We start from the raw sequence: 22136 nt of genomic DNA, 5'->3' as shown, positions 1-22136 counted from the left end.
CAGCCATCCTCGTGGGACGTTCAGGGCAGATAAACTAGCCAGACAGTGGCAAGATAAATATTTGACTCAGGCTTGTAATTTTGAAAGCACACTAGAAAGAATTTGCGGAATAACCAAATCATTGAAATTGATCATTAAGATTCAACGAGTAACAGGTAACAAGCAAAATTATTCTCTATGTTTTTTGTCTGTCCACTTTGCTCACTTTAATAAAAAACGAGCGTAAAACCACTCATTTCATTTATGCTTCAAAAATTTATAAGCTATTTATAAGCTTTAAAAGTCCGGAGAAAAAAAATCTAAATCCTGAAAAAATATCACTGCAAAATTTGTTTATCTAAAGAGAACAAACATACGTATACCGTATTCATTATACGTATTTGGTATACGTATACGTATACCATTTTCATTTCATATTCCGAAAAAAATCATAATAGTTTTTTTTGTTACAAGTATACAGCGTGTCTTTCAACGATGTGACAGAAAGGTTGAAAAAAATAAAAAAAAGTTTTTATATAAAATATAAAAAAAAAAAAAAAAAAATTTTATTTAAAAAAAAAAAAAAAAAAAAAAATGTTTCGATAGCAACCGATTAAGTGCCTTCACGACTATGGGGAAGCCATAGGAAAATGCCATACCCACATGGTACCTCCTGGATTTCGGGGAAGTCATAGGATAATGCAACCCCCATGCGGCGTCGTCTGGATAACGAAGACCAATTTTGATGAAAAGTACACCCCTATTGGGCATGCTTATATTGAAGGACACTTTGAGAGGCTACTAAGATCAATTTCTTTTAAAAATACACCCCGTATGCGTCTGATTAGACCAATAGAGGAATGGGATGATCTTAGTAAACATTATTATTAAGATAGAATAGATGGCAGCAGTAGGAGGGGTTTGCCGTAGTTATTGAGGCATTCAAGCGACAAAAAATATATGCTGACAAAAAAATATGTCGGAAACTTAGAGACAAGACCGTTGGATCTGGAACCCCTTACTTGAAAGTAAGGAGCAACATTAAAACTTAAAACGAACAGAAATTATTATGAATATGAGGGGGTCCCCCCCTCGTCAATACCTTTCTCTTTACGACAATTTTTTTTAGTTGTTTTGAAAGAACTATTTATTCTAATTACATGGCCTTTGCGATTCAGGAGTCAATCTTAAAGAATTGGGACAAAATTCGAACTTTAGAGTAAAGAGCGAACTATTGACGAGGGAGTGATCCCCCCCCCTAATATGCTTACGAATTTCTGTTCGTTTCAAGTTTTAATGTTTCTCCTTACTTTCAGTTAAAAAAAACTTTTTTTTTAATTTAATTTTAGATGACGATGAAGTTTTCATCGAAAACGACGGTAAATTTAGTTTTTACATTTTGTTTTGTTGCTAAGAAAAAGAACGTAGATATAAGAATTGACAAAAAAAAACATCTTTGAAAAAAATGAAAAACGAGGACAATTACACCCAGCAAAAAGAGGAAGGATATTTTGTAGATTTTTTGCTCGAGAACCCCACTCACCCGCTCTCAGTGAAAACAAAGGAAAACACTAAATCAAAATCCTGTTTTTTTTCTAAATTTACAGTAGCTATGGACTAGGGTTTGTTCTTTACTTGATTGTCCCTAAGGGGGAGGGTACCAAACCATCTACCATGTTCTTTTAAGCTTTTCTCCTCTTAAGACATACGATATAACTGTGTGACTGACATTTCGTTAAAAATAGTCGAAAAGCATAAAAATTGTGCCCCTGGGAAGACATAGCGCCCCATAGATCTGCGGACAAAAGCTGAAAGTTATGCAAGTTGCCTACTGCTACACATAATTTTTTTTATTGGGAAAGGGTTATTGAGTTTGATCCAAAGAACTAAAGATGAAAGGTTCAGAAGACATTGACAGTGACTTTAAAATAAATCATATACATTTCATTTCTTGAATAAAGATGCTTATTGACAGCAAAAATCTTTGTATCAGCCCTGTAGCACTTGGGATCAAACCAATTACCATGTATCTCCAGCCAACATCAGCCCACGGTGCCACCAGAGGACTTTGCTCTAAAGACTAATTTTAATGTACAAAAAGAGCTTCTAGGATACACAATAGCCATTCAAAAGGATTCTTTTTAAATTAGAATAAAAGTCTGTTTTAGAATTAGAATAAAAGTTTCTCCTATTACATACCTCTACAGCCCCTATGTTTTCCAATCCCCTCTATCGACCTTTCGCGCGCATTGTCTGAATGTGAAACTAAATTTGACATAGATAAAAATGAGGATGGTCCTTCCAGTTTAGTGTCTTTTATAAGCTTCTCTAGGCATGAAGGGTGCTGCTGATGAAATTGTGAAGACAAATGAGAGCTTTGACAGTGATGTAGCAAATGATCCGGCATTAAGAGGTATTAATTTTTATCCTTAGTTATTAATTTATCCATAAAATATTGTAACGTTTATTATAAAACAAGACCCGTATATTCGTATCCAAGAAAGTAATCCTTGGATAAAGCAATGTTTCAAAAAACGATGGACTACATAAAAATTACAGGTATGGTAGTGATAATCGTAAACACTTATGATTTCTGAGCTCAGACCCCTTCCCCCCTTTCTCAGTACTAGCCAATACTAGTAAATGCTTGATCTGTTACACTAAAATAGTTCACTGTTATGGAATAATACCCATTATGCTAAAAATTTATTATCAAAGCAATGTTTCCAAATTAGATTTGCAATTTTTTGCTAAATATGCCCTTGACAACATTGCTGGAACTATAGTCCTATTTTCACGATTAGGAGATAGATGACTATGATTAATCAAGTGGTGCACGTAATCACGTGCATGATTAATTAATGATTTAATGATTAATTAATAATTAATTATGATTAATTAAGTGGTGCACGTGCACAGAATTCATCGATATAAGAGGTCTGCTTGTCTAAACCCCCTCAATTGAGCAAGTGAAAACAGAACAAAAGTTATGTATCTTAGAGCATGTTTCAAACCGTTCGTGGTAACGAACTACAGTAAGTAGCGACCCGGTTCAATAAAAACCAAAACTCTAAAAAACGGAATCGCATTTTTATGCTGATTTTAAATATATAAGTTTCATCAAGTTTAGTCTTATTCATCAAAAGTTACGAGCCTGGGAATATGTGCCTTATTTTCTAAAAAAGGGGAAACACCCCCTAAAAATAATAAAATCTTAATGAAATCACAGCATTACATCCAGCGTATCAGAGAACCCTATAAATATGGAATTTTGAATTTTTGGCCAGAATAAAGATCACGGATACGTGTTTATTTCTTTTGTTGTTGTTTTTTTTTTAGGGGTGATTGTATCTACCCATCGGTCCTAGAATGTTGCGAGAGGGCTCATTCGAACGGAAATTAAAAGTTCTAGTGTCCTTTTTAAGTAACTTAAACTTGGAGGACAACTAGGCCCCCTCTAACGCTCATTTTTTCCCAAAGTCACCGGATCAAAATTTAAAGATAGCCATTTTGTTCAGCATAGTCAAAAAATCTAATAACTATGTCTTTAAGGGCAACTTAATCCCCCACAGTCCCTGTGGTAAGGGCTTCAAGTTATTAACTTTGCCCATTGTTTACATATATTATTGATTATTGGAAAGTATACAGACATTCTGGGGGTGGTTCTGGTGGGGATCAGGGAAGAGGGTTACGTGGGAGAATCTTTCCACGGATGAGTTTTTCGTGGGGGAAGAGAATTTCCCATGAAGGGGGTGCCGGATTTCACAGGACTATTTAAAAACGATCAGAAATTAGAAAAAAGCTTTTCAACTGAAAGTAAGCAGCAACATTGAAGCTTAAAACGAACAGAAATTTCTACGTGTATGACGGCCCCCCCCCGTCAATACCTTGCTCTTTACGCTAAAGTTTTTTAGTACGTCCAAAGGGCTATATATTCTATTTAAACGGTCTTTGGGATTTAGAGGCCATTCTTAAAGAACTGGAAAAAATTTTTTGAACTTTAACTTAAAGAGTGAGGTATTGACGGACTAAAAGCCATTCCTGCCATACTGCTAACAAGCCCTTTTGACCACCCGCATACGCTTAGCATATATCGATTTAATTCAATGCCTGGTAAATATTTCCTGATATTGTTTCCAAAATACCCCTAGCCACTCTTCCTCCTCAACAAATCGCTCTTTAAGCTCAAGTTTCTTAGTACTTTTTAAAAACATTCTTATTGTTCTAATGAAACGGGACTTGAGTTTCAGGAGTCGTTCTTAAAGAATTGGGACAAAATTCAAACTTTAGCATAATGAACGAGGTGTTGAGGAAGGAGGAAGCCCCCTCATATGCGTAATAATTTCTTGTTTGTTTTAAGTTTTAATGTTGCTTCTTAGTTTCAGTTGAAAAAAACTTTTTTTTGACAAAAAAAAAGTGAAAACTTTTTTTTCAAGGCTGACGAACGGCTTAAAAGTCCATTTTTATACAGGCCTACTGTCTAGTAGTTCAAATCATGCCTTTTAAGATTCCTTATTGCTATTTTCTATGAGCTTATTGACAAAAACATATGAAAATCAGGACTAATGATCAACCTTATCTGAATGATATAGTGTTAGATTTTTCCATATTCTACGAACTTAATACAGTAAATATTGAAAATCAATTTTCCGATTTTTTTTTCTCTTTTTGTCCTGTAGCCGCCATGTGCCATTTTTTACGGTCCACTTGCCTGGTGGTAGGTAGACCGAAGGCCCAATCCACCTTGGTAGTACAGTGGATTAATCATCTGCCTAGCATTATGGGGCCAAGGAATTGATCCGCACTGCTGCAAGGGTGAACAACAGAATTGCTGCTTGTCCCTGTAAAAACAAGGACCAATCAACTAAAACGTCGACTTTATGCTCTAGGATATGTAGCTTTGGAGGATATGTATCCCTCTTGAATTGTCACTTTTAATGAACCATTCATTTTATTCTTTAAGCATATGTCAGAAAGGGCAGCAAAATAACCCATCCTTTTTGTATTTTGTTGTTTTTACTTGTTGTTGCACTCTCAAATTCTTAGCCAGGAAAAAGAAAGAACCTGATTATTTATTTTTACGGAATTTTCAACATTTTTTGCAATTAGAGTCTGTGTTTCTTGGTGGTGTTTGTTTATATTCGTGTTTATTTCAGTGTTTCTTTTTCTAGCTTTGGCGAAAACACCAAATTAGTACAGTAATTTTCTGAAAGTGACGTTTCTAACAATTACCTTTTCTAGGTGGAAGAAAACCCATGAAATGTGGCTATTTGCAGCGGTATCAACGTGAGTATCAATCCAAACTATTTTGCTTAACAAGATTAAGCAAAATAAAGATTCAGCACCAATAAATAGGCAAAAAAACGTAATCCATAATTTATCGAATTATTCAGAAAATTATATCTTTGTCAATTCTTGGATTGCTGATTGATTGTTCAAGTTCCTAGAATATCGTCATCTCTGTGATGCCGAAATTAACTTTTTTATTTATTTTTTTCTTGAACAGCGAAACTGTAATTTCAAAAGTGAAGCCACAGAAAAATTGTACGAATTTGAGTCCCGTCATTTTGAACTAATAAAGCATGTAAAATTACTACTATGGCCATACACATCAGCTAATTCTTTCAAATATTAAACACCTTATTAGGGATAACAAAAAGAAAAAAAACTCAACATAAGACTCCTATTTTCCTAGTCTTAAAAAATGTAAAACTGAAATCTAAAGCTGTGTGTACAAATTTTAGTTACGATACGGTACTTTATTAATAAAAACAATTATTATTCTTTACATTACACATCTACTGCCCTGATCGAAAAACTACGACGAGGAACTACAATGAACAGTAGGGAATAGTAGGGAGGAATACCAGTTGTTCTTTAGGCCAGTATCTTACGCTAAAATTTTGAATTTCGGCATCTCTGTGATTGGCCATTCGTACAAAATTCATATTACCTTGGTTGACTGGCTCAGCTTCTACATTACATGTGAAAAAAAATATATAAATAAGTAAAAAACACCCCTGTCTATTTGCTTAACAAACTCTAACTTTTCATCTTCAGCTTCGGAATTAATTATTTTCTTTGGTTTTAAACTTGAACACAAAGCAATAAATCTCTTGGTGCTGAAACTTCAACTTCGTTTATATAACTGTGTTTCACTAATGTCTAATTAATGTTAATGCGGAAAGAGAACAAAGCGATAATCTTATGAAGGTAGACAGACCACACTTGCTAAGTGCCAAATGAGTTCATGCCGAAGTTTGTCTCCTGCTGATTAGCCTTTTTCATTGAAAAAAGAGAATTTATATTCTGATAATATGAAAAAAACTTCGTTTTCTTAAAGAGTTAAAGAGGCTGCGTCCCAAAGTCGAACCTTAAAACGTACAGGAATTAGGAGAGGCAGTTGGGGGACTGCCACCCCCCAAACCCCCCGCTTTTAAAGACTCTTTTGTACAGGTTTTTTGTTTTGTTAATTAAAAGAGGGCCTTTTCGAAGCCAAGAGGGGGGCGCGAGCCCCCCACAACAAAAAACCTGTACAAAAGGCGGGTCTTTAAAGGCGGGGGGTTTGGGGGGCGGCAGCCCCCCAACTGCCTCTCCTAATTCCTGTACGTTTTAAGGTTCGACTTTGGGACGCAGACTCTTTAACTCCTTAAGAAAATGAAGTTTTTTTCATAATATTTCCGTACGTTTTTCTACAATCCATGGTGGATGTAATTTAATAATAATTTTCCATGTTTATTTTCTCGCTTTCTGTATCAATAAATTCAAACTAACAAAATTATCTAATTTTGATAATTTTAATAGTTTAGCAGCTTAATTAAAAATTTAGCAGCTAGTGGTTTTTACCCACCCGCCTCCGGTTTATGGGCCCAGCGCCCTTCCGCTGCGCCAAGCTGCTGTTATGCTTGTTATCAAACAAGTTATTACAATAGAAAATTTCACCAACGGCTTCAATTAGGAAATCAATTTAAATGGTTCTTTTAACTTGCTTCCATCAAGCCTTACCCCCGCTTCAGTATAAATTCTTGTGAACATTCCAGTATGTAATTCTGATCACATGTTTCCATGTTTATTTTCTCCCTTTCTGTATAAATAAATTCAAACTGACAAAATTACCTAATTTTACAAATTTTAAAAAGTTAGCAGCTAGCGGTTTCGATCCACCAACCTCTGGGTTATGGGCTCAGCACGCTTCCGCTGCGCCAAGCTGCTGTTAGTGTAAGAATTTTTCAAACAAGTGATGTTATTATAAGAGAAAATTTTACCTTCAATGGGGAAATGGGTTTTTCTAAGCTAGAAAATCGGGGGGTTAAGATTTTCCGACGAAACTTTCCAGGATAATTACTCGGAGAATTCCGCGTCAAATGAGTCTTCGTACACCCAGATCCAATGTCGGCTGTGACCTGTAGGCGTGGCAGAAAAAAAAGGATTTCTGTCATTTTTCTCAAATAAAAATTTTACGGATTAAGACAGAATTTTTTGAAGCTTTCAGTCAGTCTCACCATGTCGAGGTGATGATTTTGATGTACTTGATGTTGAAATTCGTAACTTTTAACAACAAAAAACTTAACATGGGCTCTTATAGGGAAATGGGGTTTTTCTAAGCTAGAAAATCGGGGGTTAAGATTTTCCGACGAAACTTTCAAGCAAAATTACTCGGAGAATTCCGCGTCAAATGAGTCTTCGTACACCCAGATCCGATGTCGGCTGTGACCTGTAGGCGTGGCGAAAAAGAAACAAAGGGAGAACATGAACATTAAGTGGCTATGCGTGGTTTCTGGAAAACAGGGAAGGAGTTATCGGATCGAGCTGAAATTTCGCGGATAAGCTTCCTGGGTACTTGGTACTTGTACTTGACCTTAACTTGTGAATTTCAGCCCGATCAGACAACGTTAAAGGGGGGTTGGGGTGGGGGTTCGAAATTTTCGGCCAGATTTTCTCCATGAAGGAAAAGTCGGAAGGGGATGAAATTTAGCAGGTTTCTTAGTTGGAGCTCGGGCTACGAAATGAATCCCTCCCCATCCCTCTTCGACCACTGGAACTGAAGATCGCTTAACATTGCCGTGGTTCGCCTCTTTAAAGAGGCACGAGTGTGCCTCCTTGATTAAATAAAAAAAAGTTTTTTTTAACTGAAAGTAAGGAGCGACACTAAAACATAAAACGAACAGAAATTAATCCATATATGAAAGATGCTTTTCCTCCTCAACGCCCCTCTCTTTACGCTAAAGTTTTACTCTTTCTCTTTACTCTACTTTTTAAAACAGTGAAAAACTTTAGCGTAAAGACCGGGGAGTTGAGGAGGAAAAGTCCCTTTTAATATGCGGAGTAATTTCTGTGCGTTTTAAGTTTTATTGTCGCTCCTTACTTTCAGTTAAAAAAACTTTTTTTTATTTAATTTCTGAACGTTTTTGAATTATTGCATGTTTAGATTTGGCTCTCCGTACATAAATAATTAAAATGAAATTTGCATATTATTATTTTTTTTTGCTAAATGGCTTTCTCATAGTTTTAATTCGAAGATTCTGAGAAGAAAAGAAGTGGGGGAGGATGCCTAGTTGCCATCCAATTTTTTGATTACTTAAAAAGGCAACTAGAAATTTTAATTATATACGAACGTTTTCATTAGTAAAGTATATACGTAGCTTACGAATTAACTTACGTAACCAACTACTATATTCGTATGTTACTATTATGTATATGAGGGGGTTCACCCCCTTGTCAATACCTTCCTCTTTAAACTAAAGCTGAAATTTTCTCCCAATTCCTTAGAATGACCAGTGAATCACAAAAGCCGTAAAATAAACAGTTAAAATTACTAAAAATACTTCAGCGTAAAGAGTGAGGTATTACGAGTAGGTGAACGCATCATATGCGTATCTGTTCGTTATAAGTTTTAATGCTGCTCCTTACTTTCAGTTGAAAAAACTTTTCATATTAATTTTTTTCATTTTTTTAAATAATGCTAGAACATCCTGCGCCCCCTTCATTGAAATTCTCTCCCCCCATGACAAATTTCTCCATGGAAAGATCTTCCCACGTACCCCCCTCAACTTCTCACCCGTCCAAACCAAAAATATCCCCTGAAAACGTCCGTACACTTCCCAATAATCATTACTGTATGTATTAAATAAAAAAACAAGTTTTTTTTAACTGAAAGTAAGGAGCAACATTAAAACGTAAACCGAACAGAAATTACTCCGTGTATGAAAGGGGCTGCTCCTCCCTCAACGTCCCACTCTTTACACTAAAGTTTTAATCTTGCTTTCAATTCTACTTTATTAAACAATAAATAACTTTAACTTATCGCAAAATAAATCTTCCTTCACCAAAAAAATATTTTATTGTTTTCTAAACCATTCTCAAAAACTACATCACTGTTTCAAACAATCCCAAAATGTTCTGCCCATCCCTCTTTACCATTTCGTTTATCACTACTTTGGTCCCTTTCCTCTGTTTAGCTGACACGAGTCCATATGACTACTCCTCTTCAACTTTTCAACGTGACAATACAGTATTTTATTTTATTATTTATTATTTTATTTTAGTATTTTATTATGCCGTCTTGCTGCATCTTCCAGATCTTTGGCAATTTTATCCATGACATCCATTTCAGTCCTCCTTTGTTCGTGTTTTAATATATTTTGTAGGACAACACTTTCTCCACTTTATATCGCTTCAACACTTTCGCTATCACTACTTGGCGTCCCTTTCCTGTCTTTAACTGGGACTAGTCGATATTGACTACTCCTCTTCTACTTTTCATGGCGTCTTGCTCCATCTTCCAGATATTCGGCAATTTTACCCATGACCTCCATTTCAGTCCTCCTTAATTTGTGTTTTAATGTATTTTGTACGCCAACCCTTTCTCTACATTATATCGCTTAAGCACTTTCGCTATCTCTACTTGGAGTCCCTTTCCTGTCTTTAACTGGGACTAGTCCATTTTGACTGCTCCTCCTCAAATTTTGAACATGACAATAAAGCATTTTAGTCCTATACCGTGTTGCTGAATTGGCAATTTTATCCATGGCCTCCATTTCAGTCTTCCTTAACTCGTGTTTTAATCTGTTTTGTACATCAACACTTTCTCTACTTTATATCACTTATATCACACTGGAGCCCCTTTCTTGTCTTTAACTGGGACAAGTCCATATTGACTACCCCTCTTCAACTTTTGAAAATGACAATATAATATTTTAGTATTATGCCTTTTTTCTGAATCTTCCAGATCCTTGGCAATCTTATCCATGACCTCCATTTTAGTCCTCCTTAATTCGTGTTTTAATCTGTATTGTACGTCAACACTTTCTCTACTTTATATCGCTTTAACATTTTCACTATCACTACTTGTGGTCCCTTTTCTGTCTTTACCTGGGACAAGTCCATATTGACTTCTCCCCCTCAAGTTTTCAACACAACACTACAGCACTATAGTATTATTCTGTAATGCTGCATCTTCCAGATCTTCGGCAATTTTATCCATAACCTCAATTTCAGTCCTTTTTAATTCGTGTTTTAATGTATTTTGTATGTCAACATTTTCTCTACTGTATATCACTTTAACACTTTCGCTATCACTACAAGTGGTCCCTTTTCTGTCTTTACCTGGGATAGGTCCATACTGACTACTCCTCCTCAAATTTTCAACATGACAATAGAGCAGGTTAGTATTATGCAGTCTTTCTGGATCTTCCAGATCTTTGGCTATTTTATCCATGACCTCTGTAGTATTCGCAACGGATTGCTTGAAGTCTATTTATTCAAAACCCAAGCACCTATAAAAAATAACAACAATAAGCTGGGGATAAATAAACAATGCGCACACTTAGCAATTTGTAAGCAAGCATTACTGCATCTTCCTTCTTCTTTTGAAGATAGTGCTTGCGAGGTCACATGTCGGGTCGCGTTGGGGGCTTTACGACACGCCCGCTTCTGGTGCGTCGTGGTGTGCGGCTGGTGGTCACCGGCCGCGAGTATATGGTGTCCCTGACAGGTGATGTGTCTACCGCGGTTGGCCCTACTGAGGTAGGCTAAGCTGAGGTAGGCCTTGCTTACGTAATTTCCACCGGGAACGATCCAGTGACTGTCGAAGGGGGTGGTAGGGCTGGGATTTTCTCACTTTCGCTGGTGACGTTTTTTGTTATCTGCTCACTTTCAATGTGGGGTGTTTGGGGATCATCGGCACTGTGGGTGGTCATGCCAGTAGTGTATGGGTGGCGGTGCGGGGCTGGTTGTCTGAATATGTGAATTATGTTCCTTCTTAGTCTTGAGCCATTAGTTGTTTTGACAATGTAGGACCGCGGGTTGCTATGGCGTGCGGTTATCTTTCCCTTAGTCCATGTGTCATTCGGTTTTCGTTAGATGAAAACAGAGTCTCCAACCTCAAGTTCGGGAAGGGGCTTCGCAGATTTGTCATGATGGGATTTCTGGCGTCTCTGCATGACGTTTCGACTATGGAGGAAATCCGACTTGGTGACAACCTTTGGTTTCAGGTATTGGTACGTAGAGGGTAGGGAGGATCTAAGCTGTCGACTCTGTAGAAGCTGTGCGGGTAAGGCGAGGTTGTCTACCGGACTGTTACGGTACTCTAGGAGAGCTATGTACGGGTCGTTACCGCTATCCTTTGATTTTGACAGGATTCTTTTACATGTTTGCAAGGATTTCTCGACGAGTCCATTTGCCTTGGGATATATTGGGCTTGAGGTCTTGAGTTCAATTCCCCAAGTTTGAGCAAATTCGTTGAATTCACGCGAGAAGAGTTGAGCACCGTTGTCTGATGTCATCTGCTGTGGTATCCCGAAGCGTGCGAAGTGAGTCTTGAGTTTGCCAATGATTGTTGCTGATGTTTGGTTCTGAAGTCGATCAAATTCGAAATAACGGCTGTAGTAGTCAACCGTGGTAAGGAATTGGGCTTTTTCCCATTCGAATAAGTCTATTCCTACATGTTGACATGGTAGTGATGGTATTTATGTGTTGATGAGTGGTTCTCTCTGGTTGTTCAGGGGATGGCAGGCACATATTTCGCATTGTCCGACGAAGGATTCGATGTCGGCGTTCATGCCTGGCCAGTATACCTGCATCCTCGCGCGTTGCTTTGTTTTTTCAATGCCGAGGTGTGCTGCGTGTAGCTGGATAAGAGTTCCTCGTCTTGGGTATGATGATTCTCTGGCCTTTGAAAACAATTTCGTCGACTTCTACCAGCTCACTTCTTATGTTCCAGAATGCTGATGCTTCAAAGGAACATTTTTTTCGAGTCGATGGCCAACCATGCTGTATGACAGACTGAAGAGTACTGAGTTGTTTATCATGTTCTGTCAGTTGACGGATTTTCCTGAGTTGGCTGTCGCTTACGGGCAGTGTCTTCATTACTGAGTGAACATAAGCTTCGATGTCTCTCTGCATCTGGAAGTCGGTGTCGGGGAGGTGTAGTCGCGAGAGCGCGTCAGTTACGGGTATGTCGGAACCTGGGCTGTAGATGACTTCCAAGTCATATGGCAGAGTTTGGATCATCATTCTCTGCAGCTGTGTGGGTTCTTGGTGTAAAGGTTTTGACAGGATGGTTTCCAGTGGTCTATGGTCGGTAGTGACTGTTACTTTTCGCCCGTAAATGTAATGATGGAAATGTTTCAATCCATACTCAATTGCGTACATTTCATTTTCGAGTTGCGAGTTTCGAGTTTCGAGTTGAGAGCTCTGGATGCGTAGCCACAAATGTTTCCATTGGTTGAGATCTCTGCCCCTAGTCTGTGCTTCGATGCGTCGACTTTCAAGTCAACTGTGCGGCTGCTGTGGTCAAAGAAGGCTAGATTGTCAGTGATTGACCGCTTGATGGCGCTGAAGCATTCTTCGTGATACGGTTTCCACTCGAACTTTACTTCTTGTATGAGGTGTCTTAGGGTCTTGTTTCTGGATAAGAGACTGGGGATGTATCGGGATTGAAAGTTGAGCATACCCAGAAGGGTTTGGAGTTCTTCCTTGGTTGTTGGACTTGGCATTTTTTCGATGGCGTTGAGTTTTTCGGGGTCTGGTTTAATTCCTTCTTTGCTGATGATGTGACCAAAGTAATTTACTTGTTCCATTCCGAATGTGCATTTTTCCCTATTGAATCTCACTCCTTTCTCCCTGGCGCGCTTAAGGACTGCACGGAGCCTATTGTCGTGCTCTTCTTGACTTTTTCCGTATACGAGGATGTCGTCGATGAGGATGCCGATGCCTTCCAACCCTTCGAATAGCTTGTCCATTTGACGCTGAAATTCATCCTGTGCTGACACAAGACCGAATGGGTATCTTTTCCATCTGTATCTTCCAAAAACGGTGCTAAACGTTGTGTAGAATGATGACCGTTAGGTTAGCGGCAGTATCCAGTAGCCTGACCGGACGTCAAGCTTGCTTACGGTTGATATGCCGTGTAAGTCCTCTGTTGCGTCTTCAAACGTGGGGATTGGGTAATGCGGTCGTCGGATTGCTTTGTTGAGATCCACGGGGTCTATACGTAGGCGGACGCTTCCGTCCTTCTTTTCGACCATGACCATGCCGTTTACCCAGTCATTTGGCTCGCTGACTATTCCAATTATGTTTAGGGCTTATAGTCTGTCAAGCTCGTCCTTAAGTTTCTATTTCATTGCTAAAGGTACTTTTCTCGCAGGGTAAACCGTAGGGGCAGCTTTTTCTTTTAGGTGGATCTCGCATTTGTTTTCCAGGTTTCCAATTCCTTCAAACATGTCCTTGTACTCATTTAACCAATTTGGAGTAAGCACTAGTCGTCCCGCCTTCTTTTGGATGTTTAATATCAGCTTGATCAGCTCAAGATCTTTGCAGGTTTTTAGACCCACGATTGGAGTTGGGTTCGACCTGAAAATGTAGAATGAATGTGACTGTGTCTTTCCATCTTTGTATCGGCAGGTCAGGTGACTGATTCCCGCATAGGGGATAGCTGATCACAGTAGCTTGTCAGTTTGTGGCTGCCTTTCATCAGGTTGGGTTTTATTGGCAATTTATTGTAATACTGGACTGGTGGCACGTTCACCTGTGCTCCTGTGTCGACTTTGAATTTTATACACATTTGCCCCTCAATGGATAATTTGGCAAATGCTTCATCTTCTCTAGTGCTGTTCTGTATTGTGTACAGGAACACTTCGTCTGTGTCGTCTGCTGTTTTAGATATTGCTTCACCGTCCTCCACAGTATGTACAGATTTCTTTTCTGCACTTCTTCAAACCTTTGCGAAGTGGTTTGGCTTCCTGCATTTTCAGCAACTCTTCCCCTTCGCTGGGTAAATATGGTTCTGTGAGTATGTTCCCCCGCAGAAGTAGCATTTTGGTTTCTTGGACTTGGGGTGTGGCCGACTTTTGGCAATGGAATCGATTTCCTGCTTGATTTCTCTGCCTTCGAAGGTTTTCAGCTGTGCTTGGGTTGTTTCGAATGCTCTACAAATGTTTACTGTTTGTTTCAGGGATAGGGTGTCTCCTACCGAGAGGAGTTTCTCACGTATTTTGGGATTGGCCACTCCGCCCACTATTCTGTCTCTTAGCATTTCGTCTTTGTCTGTGTAACCGCATGGTTTCACTAGGATTTTCAAATCAGTAATGTATTTGTCTATGCTCTCCTGCTTTTGGTCATGCTTTTGGAAGATGTATCGTGAGAAGACTTGATTTTTCTTTGGGGCTGCATATTCTCTGAATTTTGTGAAGTGTGTATCAACGTCTTCTTTTTCAGCCTCAGTTAGGTCAAATGTGCTGAAGATTTCTCTCCCTTGTTCGCCTGCCCAGATGGGAAGATATGCACATCGCTGTTTTGCTGTCTTTCCGGCAAGTGGTCCAATGATCATTAACTTAGCATGGTTTTCAAATTTTGTCCATTCGGATTCTAGATTATCCAAGCTCCAGTTGATTCTAAGTGTTTCTGCATCCATCCCACTTCTGACACCTCTGTAGTATTTGCGTCGGATTGCTTGAAATCTATTTATTCAAAACAGAAGCACCTATAAAAAATAACAACAATAAGCTGGGGGTAAATAAACAATGCGCACACTAAGCAATAAGCTGGGGGTAAATAAACAATGCGCACACTAAGCAATTTGTAAGCAAGCATTACTGCAACCTCCCCTTCACACCTCCTTAATTCTTGTTTTAATGTATTTTGTACGTCAACACTTTCTCTACTTTATATCACTTTAAAACTTTAGCTATTACTACTTGTGGTCCCTTTCCTGTCTTTACCTGGGGTAAGTCCATACTGACTATTCCTCCTCAAATTTTCAACATGACAATAGAGCAGTTTAGAATTATGCAGTCCTTCTGGATCTACCAGATCTTTGGCTATTTTATCCATGACCTCCCCTTCACACCTCCTTAATTCGTATTTTAATGCATTTTTTACTTCAACACTTTCTGTACTTTATATCGCTTTAACACTTTCGCTATCACTACTTGTGGTCTCTCTCCTGTCTTTAACTGGGACAAGTTCATATTGACTACTCTTACTCAACTTTTAACATAACAACACAGTATTTTAGTATTCTAGCTGAAAGTTCCTTCCGAAAAATTTCTTGCAGACGGTTCCAGGTGAAAATTTGTCTTATCGCACTTTCATTTAAAAGATTTTAAGTTATGAGAAAAGTTTTCTCATAAATAGCCTGCCCCCTAGTAGAAAATTCTCTCCTTAGAATTTATCCCGTGGAAAATTTCCCCATGGTAAATTTCTTCCGTGGAATTTCCCCTACGGAACAATGCTCTAGACAACTCCAACTCGGTAAAAATCCCCCCCTGGACAATTCCCCATAAAATTTCCACGTGTAAAAATCACAAGTCTGCAAAGATAAAGTAATACTAATAAAAAAAAAGTCGTAAAAAAGGAGGCTAGTTGTCCTTTAATCTTTTTGGTGATTTAAAATGGGCACAATAACTTTTAATTTATGTTCGAATGAGTCCTTTCCTGACGTTCTAGGGCTATTGGTTCGATCCAATCACCCCTGGCGGAAACAAACGAATAAAAAGAATAACTAAAATAAATGAACAAGCATCCGCAATTTTTCTTTTGATGGAAAATACAAATTCCATATTTTTGCATATGAGAGCTTGAAACTTTTACAATAGGCTTCTCGGATACGCTGAAGCTGATGCTGTGATCAAACAGTTCGTGGTAACGAACTGTAGTAGTAAGGAGCGACCCGGCCCAATAGTAGCCAAAACTCTAAAAAATGGAATTTTGATACTAATAGTTACATAAGAAGAATTGCATTTTAATGTTGATTTTAAATATGTAAGTTTCATCAAGTTTTGTCTTACCCATCAAAAGTTACGAGCCTGAGAAAATTTGCCCAATTTTAGGAAATAGGGGGAACACCCCCTAAAAGTTATAGAATCCTAACGAAAATTAAACCATCAGATTCAGCATATCAGAGAAACCTGCTGTACAAGTTCCAAGTTCCTATCTACAAAAATGTGGAATTTTGTATTTTTTTTGCCAGAACACAAATCACGGATGCGTGTTTATTTGTTTGTTTTCTTTAGTTTTTTTTTCTTTTTCCCAGGGGTGATTGTATCGACCCAGTGGTCCTAGAATTTTTCGAGAGGACTCATTCGAACGGAAATGAACAGTTTTAGTGCTCTTTTTAAGTGACCAAAAATTGGAGGGCACCTAGGCCCCCTCCCACGCTCATTTTTTCCCAAAGTCGTCGGATCAGAATTCCGAGATCGCCATTTTATTCAGCATAGTTATACCTTATAACTATGCTTTTGAGGACGACTTACTCCCCCACAGTCCCCGTGAGAGGGGCTGCAAGTTACAAACTTTGACCAGTGTTTGCATAAAGTAATGGTTATTGGGAAGTCTATAGATGTTTTCAGGGGGATTTTTTGGTTGGGAGGAGGGTTGAGAAGAGGGGGTTATGTGGGGGAACTTTCCAGAATTTGTAATGAGGGAAGAAGATTTCCATGAAGGGGGTGCAGATTTTCTAGCATTATTTAAAAAAAAAAACAATGGAAAAATAAATATGAAAAAGTTTTTTCAACTAAAAGTAAGGAGTAGCACTAAAACATAAAACGAACAGATTATATTACGCATGCAAGGGGTTCACCTCCTCCTAATACCTCAGTCTTTACGCTAAAACATTTTTAGTAATTTCAACTGTTTATTCTACGGCCATTGTGATTCAGGGGACAAAATTTATGCTTTAGTGTAAAGAGTGAGGTATTGACGAGTGGGCGAACCCTCTCATATACGTAGTAAAAACAACCGAATATAGAAGTTTGTTACGTAAGCTAATTGTTAAGTTACGTATATCTTTTACTAATGAAAACGTTCGTAAAAAACTAAAAGTTCTAGTTGCCTTTTTAAGTACCCAAAAATAGGAGGGCAACTGGGCCTCCTCCCCCCTCCTTTTTCTCAAAATCATTCGATCGAAACTATGGGAAAGCCATTTAGCCAAATAAATAAATATGCAAATTCTGCTTTAATTATTCATCTGTGGAAAGGCGGAACCCATTAAATTAAAAAAAAAGTTTTTTTTAACTGAAAGTAAGGAGCGACATTAAAACTTAAAACGAGCAGAAACTACCCCGTATATGAAAAGGGCTGTTCCCTCTTCAACGCCTTGGTCGTTACGCTAAAGTTTTTACTGTTTTAAAAAGTAGAGTTGAGAGAAAGAGTCAAACTTTAGCGTAAAAAGCGGGGCGTTGAAGAGGGAACAGCCCCTTTCATATACGGGTTAATTTCTGCTCGTTATAAGTTTTAATGTCGGTCCTTATTTTCAGTTAAAAAAAATTATTTTTTTTATTTAATTTCTGATTTTCATTAGGATCCATTGACTTTTTGGGGAGTTATCCCCTTTTTAGAAAATCAGGGAAATTTTTTCAGGCACGCAGCTTTTGATGGGTCACATTAAACTTGAGGAATTTTATACATTTTAACTAAGCATCAAAATTTGATTCGTTTCTTGTGTTCATTATTATCAAGACTCTGCTTCTTTCAGTTTAGGCTACTTATGAAGTTTTCGGCTATGTCTTATCTTATGGGGAAAAATAAAGTGTTTGGCAGCAATTTTAAAATTTTCAAAGAAAAAATCGCTCAATTCTTGTGCGAGTACGGTCCAAACAATACCTCATGGTTATTGCTAACGAAGTTTACCAAATTCGTTGCAAAAAAAATAAAAAAAAATTATTTAATGAAAAATTATCAATGACTTTCCTTGTGACAGTAGGGAGCGAACCAGAGCGTTCTCAGTTGAGAGGCCCAGTCATATCCACTAGGCTGTCACAAGGTAATTGTCTGTAGGATTTATTGATAGAGTGACGTGTGTAATAAATCATAACAGCTAATGTCAGTGGAAGTAACAATCCATTGAAAATGGCATATTTTACAATCAAGATTATAAGTTTATATTCAGGTTTTACCAAATTAAACAACGTTGAAGCATAGAATTGATTAAATTAAGGACAATTGGGAAAATCCCCATAAATCTCATAAGTTTTTATTACAATTTTAAGCCTTTATTGAATGTTCTTTGATAACGGGTTTTCTGGGATGCGACGGTTACCTACCCACCCCATTGAAAATACCCCGTGGAAAATATCCCGTGGATAATACACCCTCACAGAAAATTCTCCGGGTAATTTCCCCCCCATTCTCCTTGGATAGTTCCGGATGTTCATTAGAAGGGAAATTGAAAGCTTTACGAATATCTTTAAATCCTATAGATAAGAGCCAAAAGGATTCAATATCATAATTTTTGTTTGTTTATTATTTCCAAGAGGCACTTAATATGGAAGGGTTGGTCGTATAAGCTTTGGAGGGGGCTTATTCAATTGTCATTTGTAAGTTCTATGGCAGATGCTAAACGTCAAAATTAATAGGAGGGCAACAAACCCTCCTATCAGCTTCCACGGGAGCTTGAAACTTCCACAATAGGATCCCACCACCAGATTCATCATAAGACCATTTCAGATCGCATCACATCATAAGATCTGCACAGAGATCTTAATGATGTCATTAAGACCCCTTGACTTTTAGGAAGTGTTTCCCTCTTATTTGAAAATCAGGGAAATTTTCTCAGGCGCGTAACTTTGATGGATAACATTAAGCTTAATGAATCTTATATGGTTGTAATCAGCATAATAAGTGGAATTTTTATATATCTTTTGATATCAAAATTCTGTTTTTTCGATTTTCAGTTACAATTAAGCCGTTTCGCTCTTACTTACAGTTCATTACTGGGAACCTTTTGATAGCAAGATTATGGTAAGATCAAGGCAAATAAAGTAGGTATTTATGTCCCGAAAGTATATCACTTGCACTGATTTCAGTTGTTTTTTCATCTGATTAGCTTTATTTCATGGGTCCCAGTCCCCCTTGACACCCCTTCCCAATCTCTCTCCCCGATAGCCACCTTACGTGATAAGTTGATAAGTTGGGACACTTAATTATATTGTCAATAAAAATTTGGCAATTATATTGCTGGGCGCTCCATATCAGTAATAACAATTGTTACTGATCGATAAAAGAATAATTGGGCTAATCTAGAGTTAAATCTTTCTAACTCGTAAATACTTAAAAATTGTATTCAATGTTTAGAGGAAGGCACGCATAGAGGACTTTCATTCAGAGGAGGGGCAAAATCAGGAAAAATACCAAAAATGGGTATTATGCAACAAATATAGGAAAACAGAAGGAACTTGTATGTTAGTATTACAGGGGGGGGGGGGTAGGTCTGAAGTCAATTTGTTTTCTTCTGAATTTGAAAAATACTAAATTATCCTAGAAAAAGAATGAATTCAGGACTTTTGGCTCGGGGGGGGGGGCGGTGGTTACAAGACAATTTTACAAAATGCACCAAAACTTTCCTTATATGTATTGTTTTTTTGCGGGTCAGACAAAAAAAAAATAAGGGGTGGGGTGTCAAACTCGGTAACCCCACCCTCCCCTGGATACGGCTTTGCCTAGGAATACTGTTGGACCATATATTAAGGGAGATCAAACGACTTCATTCGAATAATATATTAGAAAATAAAAGTTGAAACTCTCTTTGGACAGTATATTGAAAAACAATAAAGTTTGAAACTCGCAAGGAAAATTTTATCGTAAAAAATCATCGGCAATAACATTGTATTTGCAGGGCTTTAAATCTTTATTCTAGAAAGCTAAAACGACTATTCAGTAGGATATAGTTGGCAAAAGCTCAATAAAATGGTAATGTATTCAGTTTTTGGATCACTTTTGTTAGGATGTCAAAAAAGCATTTAAAAAAATGTTTTAGATGCTTCCACCTGAGGAGAAAACTACAAGATAACGACATTAATGAAGTCACTACCACTAGAAGCATATTAATAACCAAGTATAATTTGGTTGCATCTACAGATATGATGTATATAAATAGTTACATATTGTTTATATTAAAAATTGTTAGTCTAGAAATAATCTTGAGACAAAGTTAACTTAAACTTAGTCTAGAGTTCGGGTTGAATCGAGAAAAATTCAAACTCGTGGCGGCGCTTTTGGCTAGGAGGCTCATAATAAGGATTATGTGTGAACAGATTTTAGATGATCTTCAAAGGATTTACAAATGTTAACCTCTTATCATAAGTAACATGACCAATATTTACTGAAAATCATACACTCTATTCCGTCTTGCTGCATCTTCAATATCTTCGGCAATTTTATCATGATCTCCACTTCACACCTCCTTAATTTGTATTTTAATGTATTTTGTGCGTCAACACTTTCTCTACTTTATATCGCTTTAACACTTTAGCTATTACTACTTGTGGTCCCTTTCCTGTCTTTAACTGGGACAAGTCCATATTGAATGCTCCTCCTCAACTTTTCAACATGACAATACAGTATTTGAGTAATGTGCCGTCTTGCCGCATCTTCCTGATCATCGGCAATTTTACCATGATATCCAATTCACGCCTCTTTAATTTGTGTTTTAATGTATTTTGTGCTTCAATACTTTCTCTACTTTATATCGCTTTAACACTTTCGCTATCACTACTTGTGGTCCCTTTCCTGTCTTTATTTGGGACAAGTCCATATTGAATGCTCCTCCTCAACTTTTCAACATGACAATACAGTATTTTAGCAATGTGCCGTCTTGCCGCATCTTCCTGATCATCGGCAATTTTACCATGATATCCAATTTACGCCTCTTTAATTTGTGTTTTAATGTATTTTGTGCTTCAATACTTTCTCTACTTTATATCGCTTTAACACTTTCGCTATCACTACTTGTGGTCCCTTTCCTGTCTTTATTTGGGACAAGTCCATATTGAATGCTCCTTCTCAACTTTTCAAAATGGTAATGCAGCATTTTAGTATTATGCCGTCTGGCTGCAGCTTCCATATTTTCGGCAATTTTATCCATGACCTCCACTTCACGCTTTGTTAGTTCGTGTTTCAATGTATTTTGCACTTCATCACTTTCTCTTTTTTATATTGGTTTAACAATTTCGCTGTCGCTGCTTGTGGACCCTTTCCTGTCTTTAACTTGGATTAGTCCATATTGAATACTCTTTTCCAACTTTTAAATATGACAACACAGTATTTTAGTGTTATACTGTCTTGCTGCATTTTCCAGATCTTCGGTAGTTTTATCCATATCCTCCACTTCACGCCTCTTTAATTCGTGTTTTAATGTATTTTGCCTTTCAACACTTTCTCTACTTTATTTTGCTTTAACTTTTTCGCTATCACTAGTTGAGGCTCTGTTCTCTATTTGTCCATTTTGTCTTTAATTAGAAAAAAAAATGAATTTTAAATTAGAAATAAAGAGCAATTTTAAAACTCAAAATAAACAGAAATAATTCCGTATATTTAGGGGTTGTGTCCCTCGTCAACAGCTTGCTCTTCACGCTAAAGCTTTTTAAATAGTTAATGAGCTAATTAATAAAACTTAATTAAATTTATATATTTTTATTCAGCATCAAAATTCAATTTTTTTGACGGATCTACTCTTGTCAAGACTCTGTTTCTTAAAGTTTCGGTTACTATTGAGCCGCATCGCTTCTTACGTACATTTCGTTACAACAAACTGTTTAATTAGATATAAAAAAAAGTTAGAAGCAGCATTACAACTTAAAACGAACAGAAATTATTATTTATGTGGGGGGGGGCTTCCTTAAAATCTCACTTTTTACGCTAATGCTTTTTAGGAATTTGAAAAA

At 37.4% G+C, this 22136-nt stretch overlaps 1 protein-coding gene across 2 annotated transcripts in view; it reads left to right on the top strand.

Moving 5' to 3' along the window:
- The first annotated feature begins 2287 nt into the window (after window positions 1-2287).
- Window positions 2288-22136, top strand: part of LOC136028801 (uncharacterized) — a 55156-nt gene continuing 35307 nt past the window's right edge. For both annotated transcript variants that reach the window (XM_065706706.1, XM_065706705.1), the window contains exons 1-2: window positions 2288-2392; window positions 5221-5265. In XM_065706706.1, the coding sequence (XP_065562778.1) occupies window positions 2314-2392; window positions 5221-5265 (124 nt within the window). In that variant the 5' untranslated portion in view covers window positions 2288-2313. The remainder of the gene's footprint in view (window positions 2393-5220; window positions 5266-22136) is intronic.

This window comes from Artemia franciscana, chromosome 7 (genome assembly GCF_032884065.1).
Source record: "Artemia franciscana chromosome 7, ASM3288406v1, whole genome shotgun sequence".
NCBI classification, from domain to species: domain Eukaryota; kingdom Metazoa; phylum Arthropoda; class Branchiopoda; order Anostraca; family Artemiidae; genus Artemia; species Artemia franciscana.
Note: the sequence above shows the minus strand (reverse complement) of the source record. Positions and strands in the feature narration are given on the sequence as shown.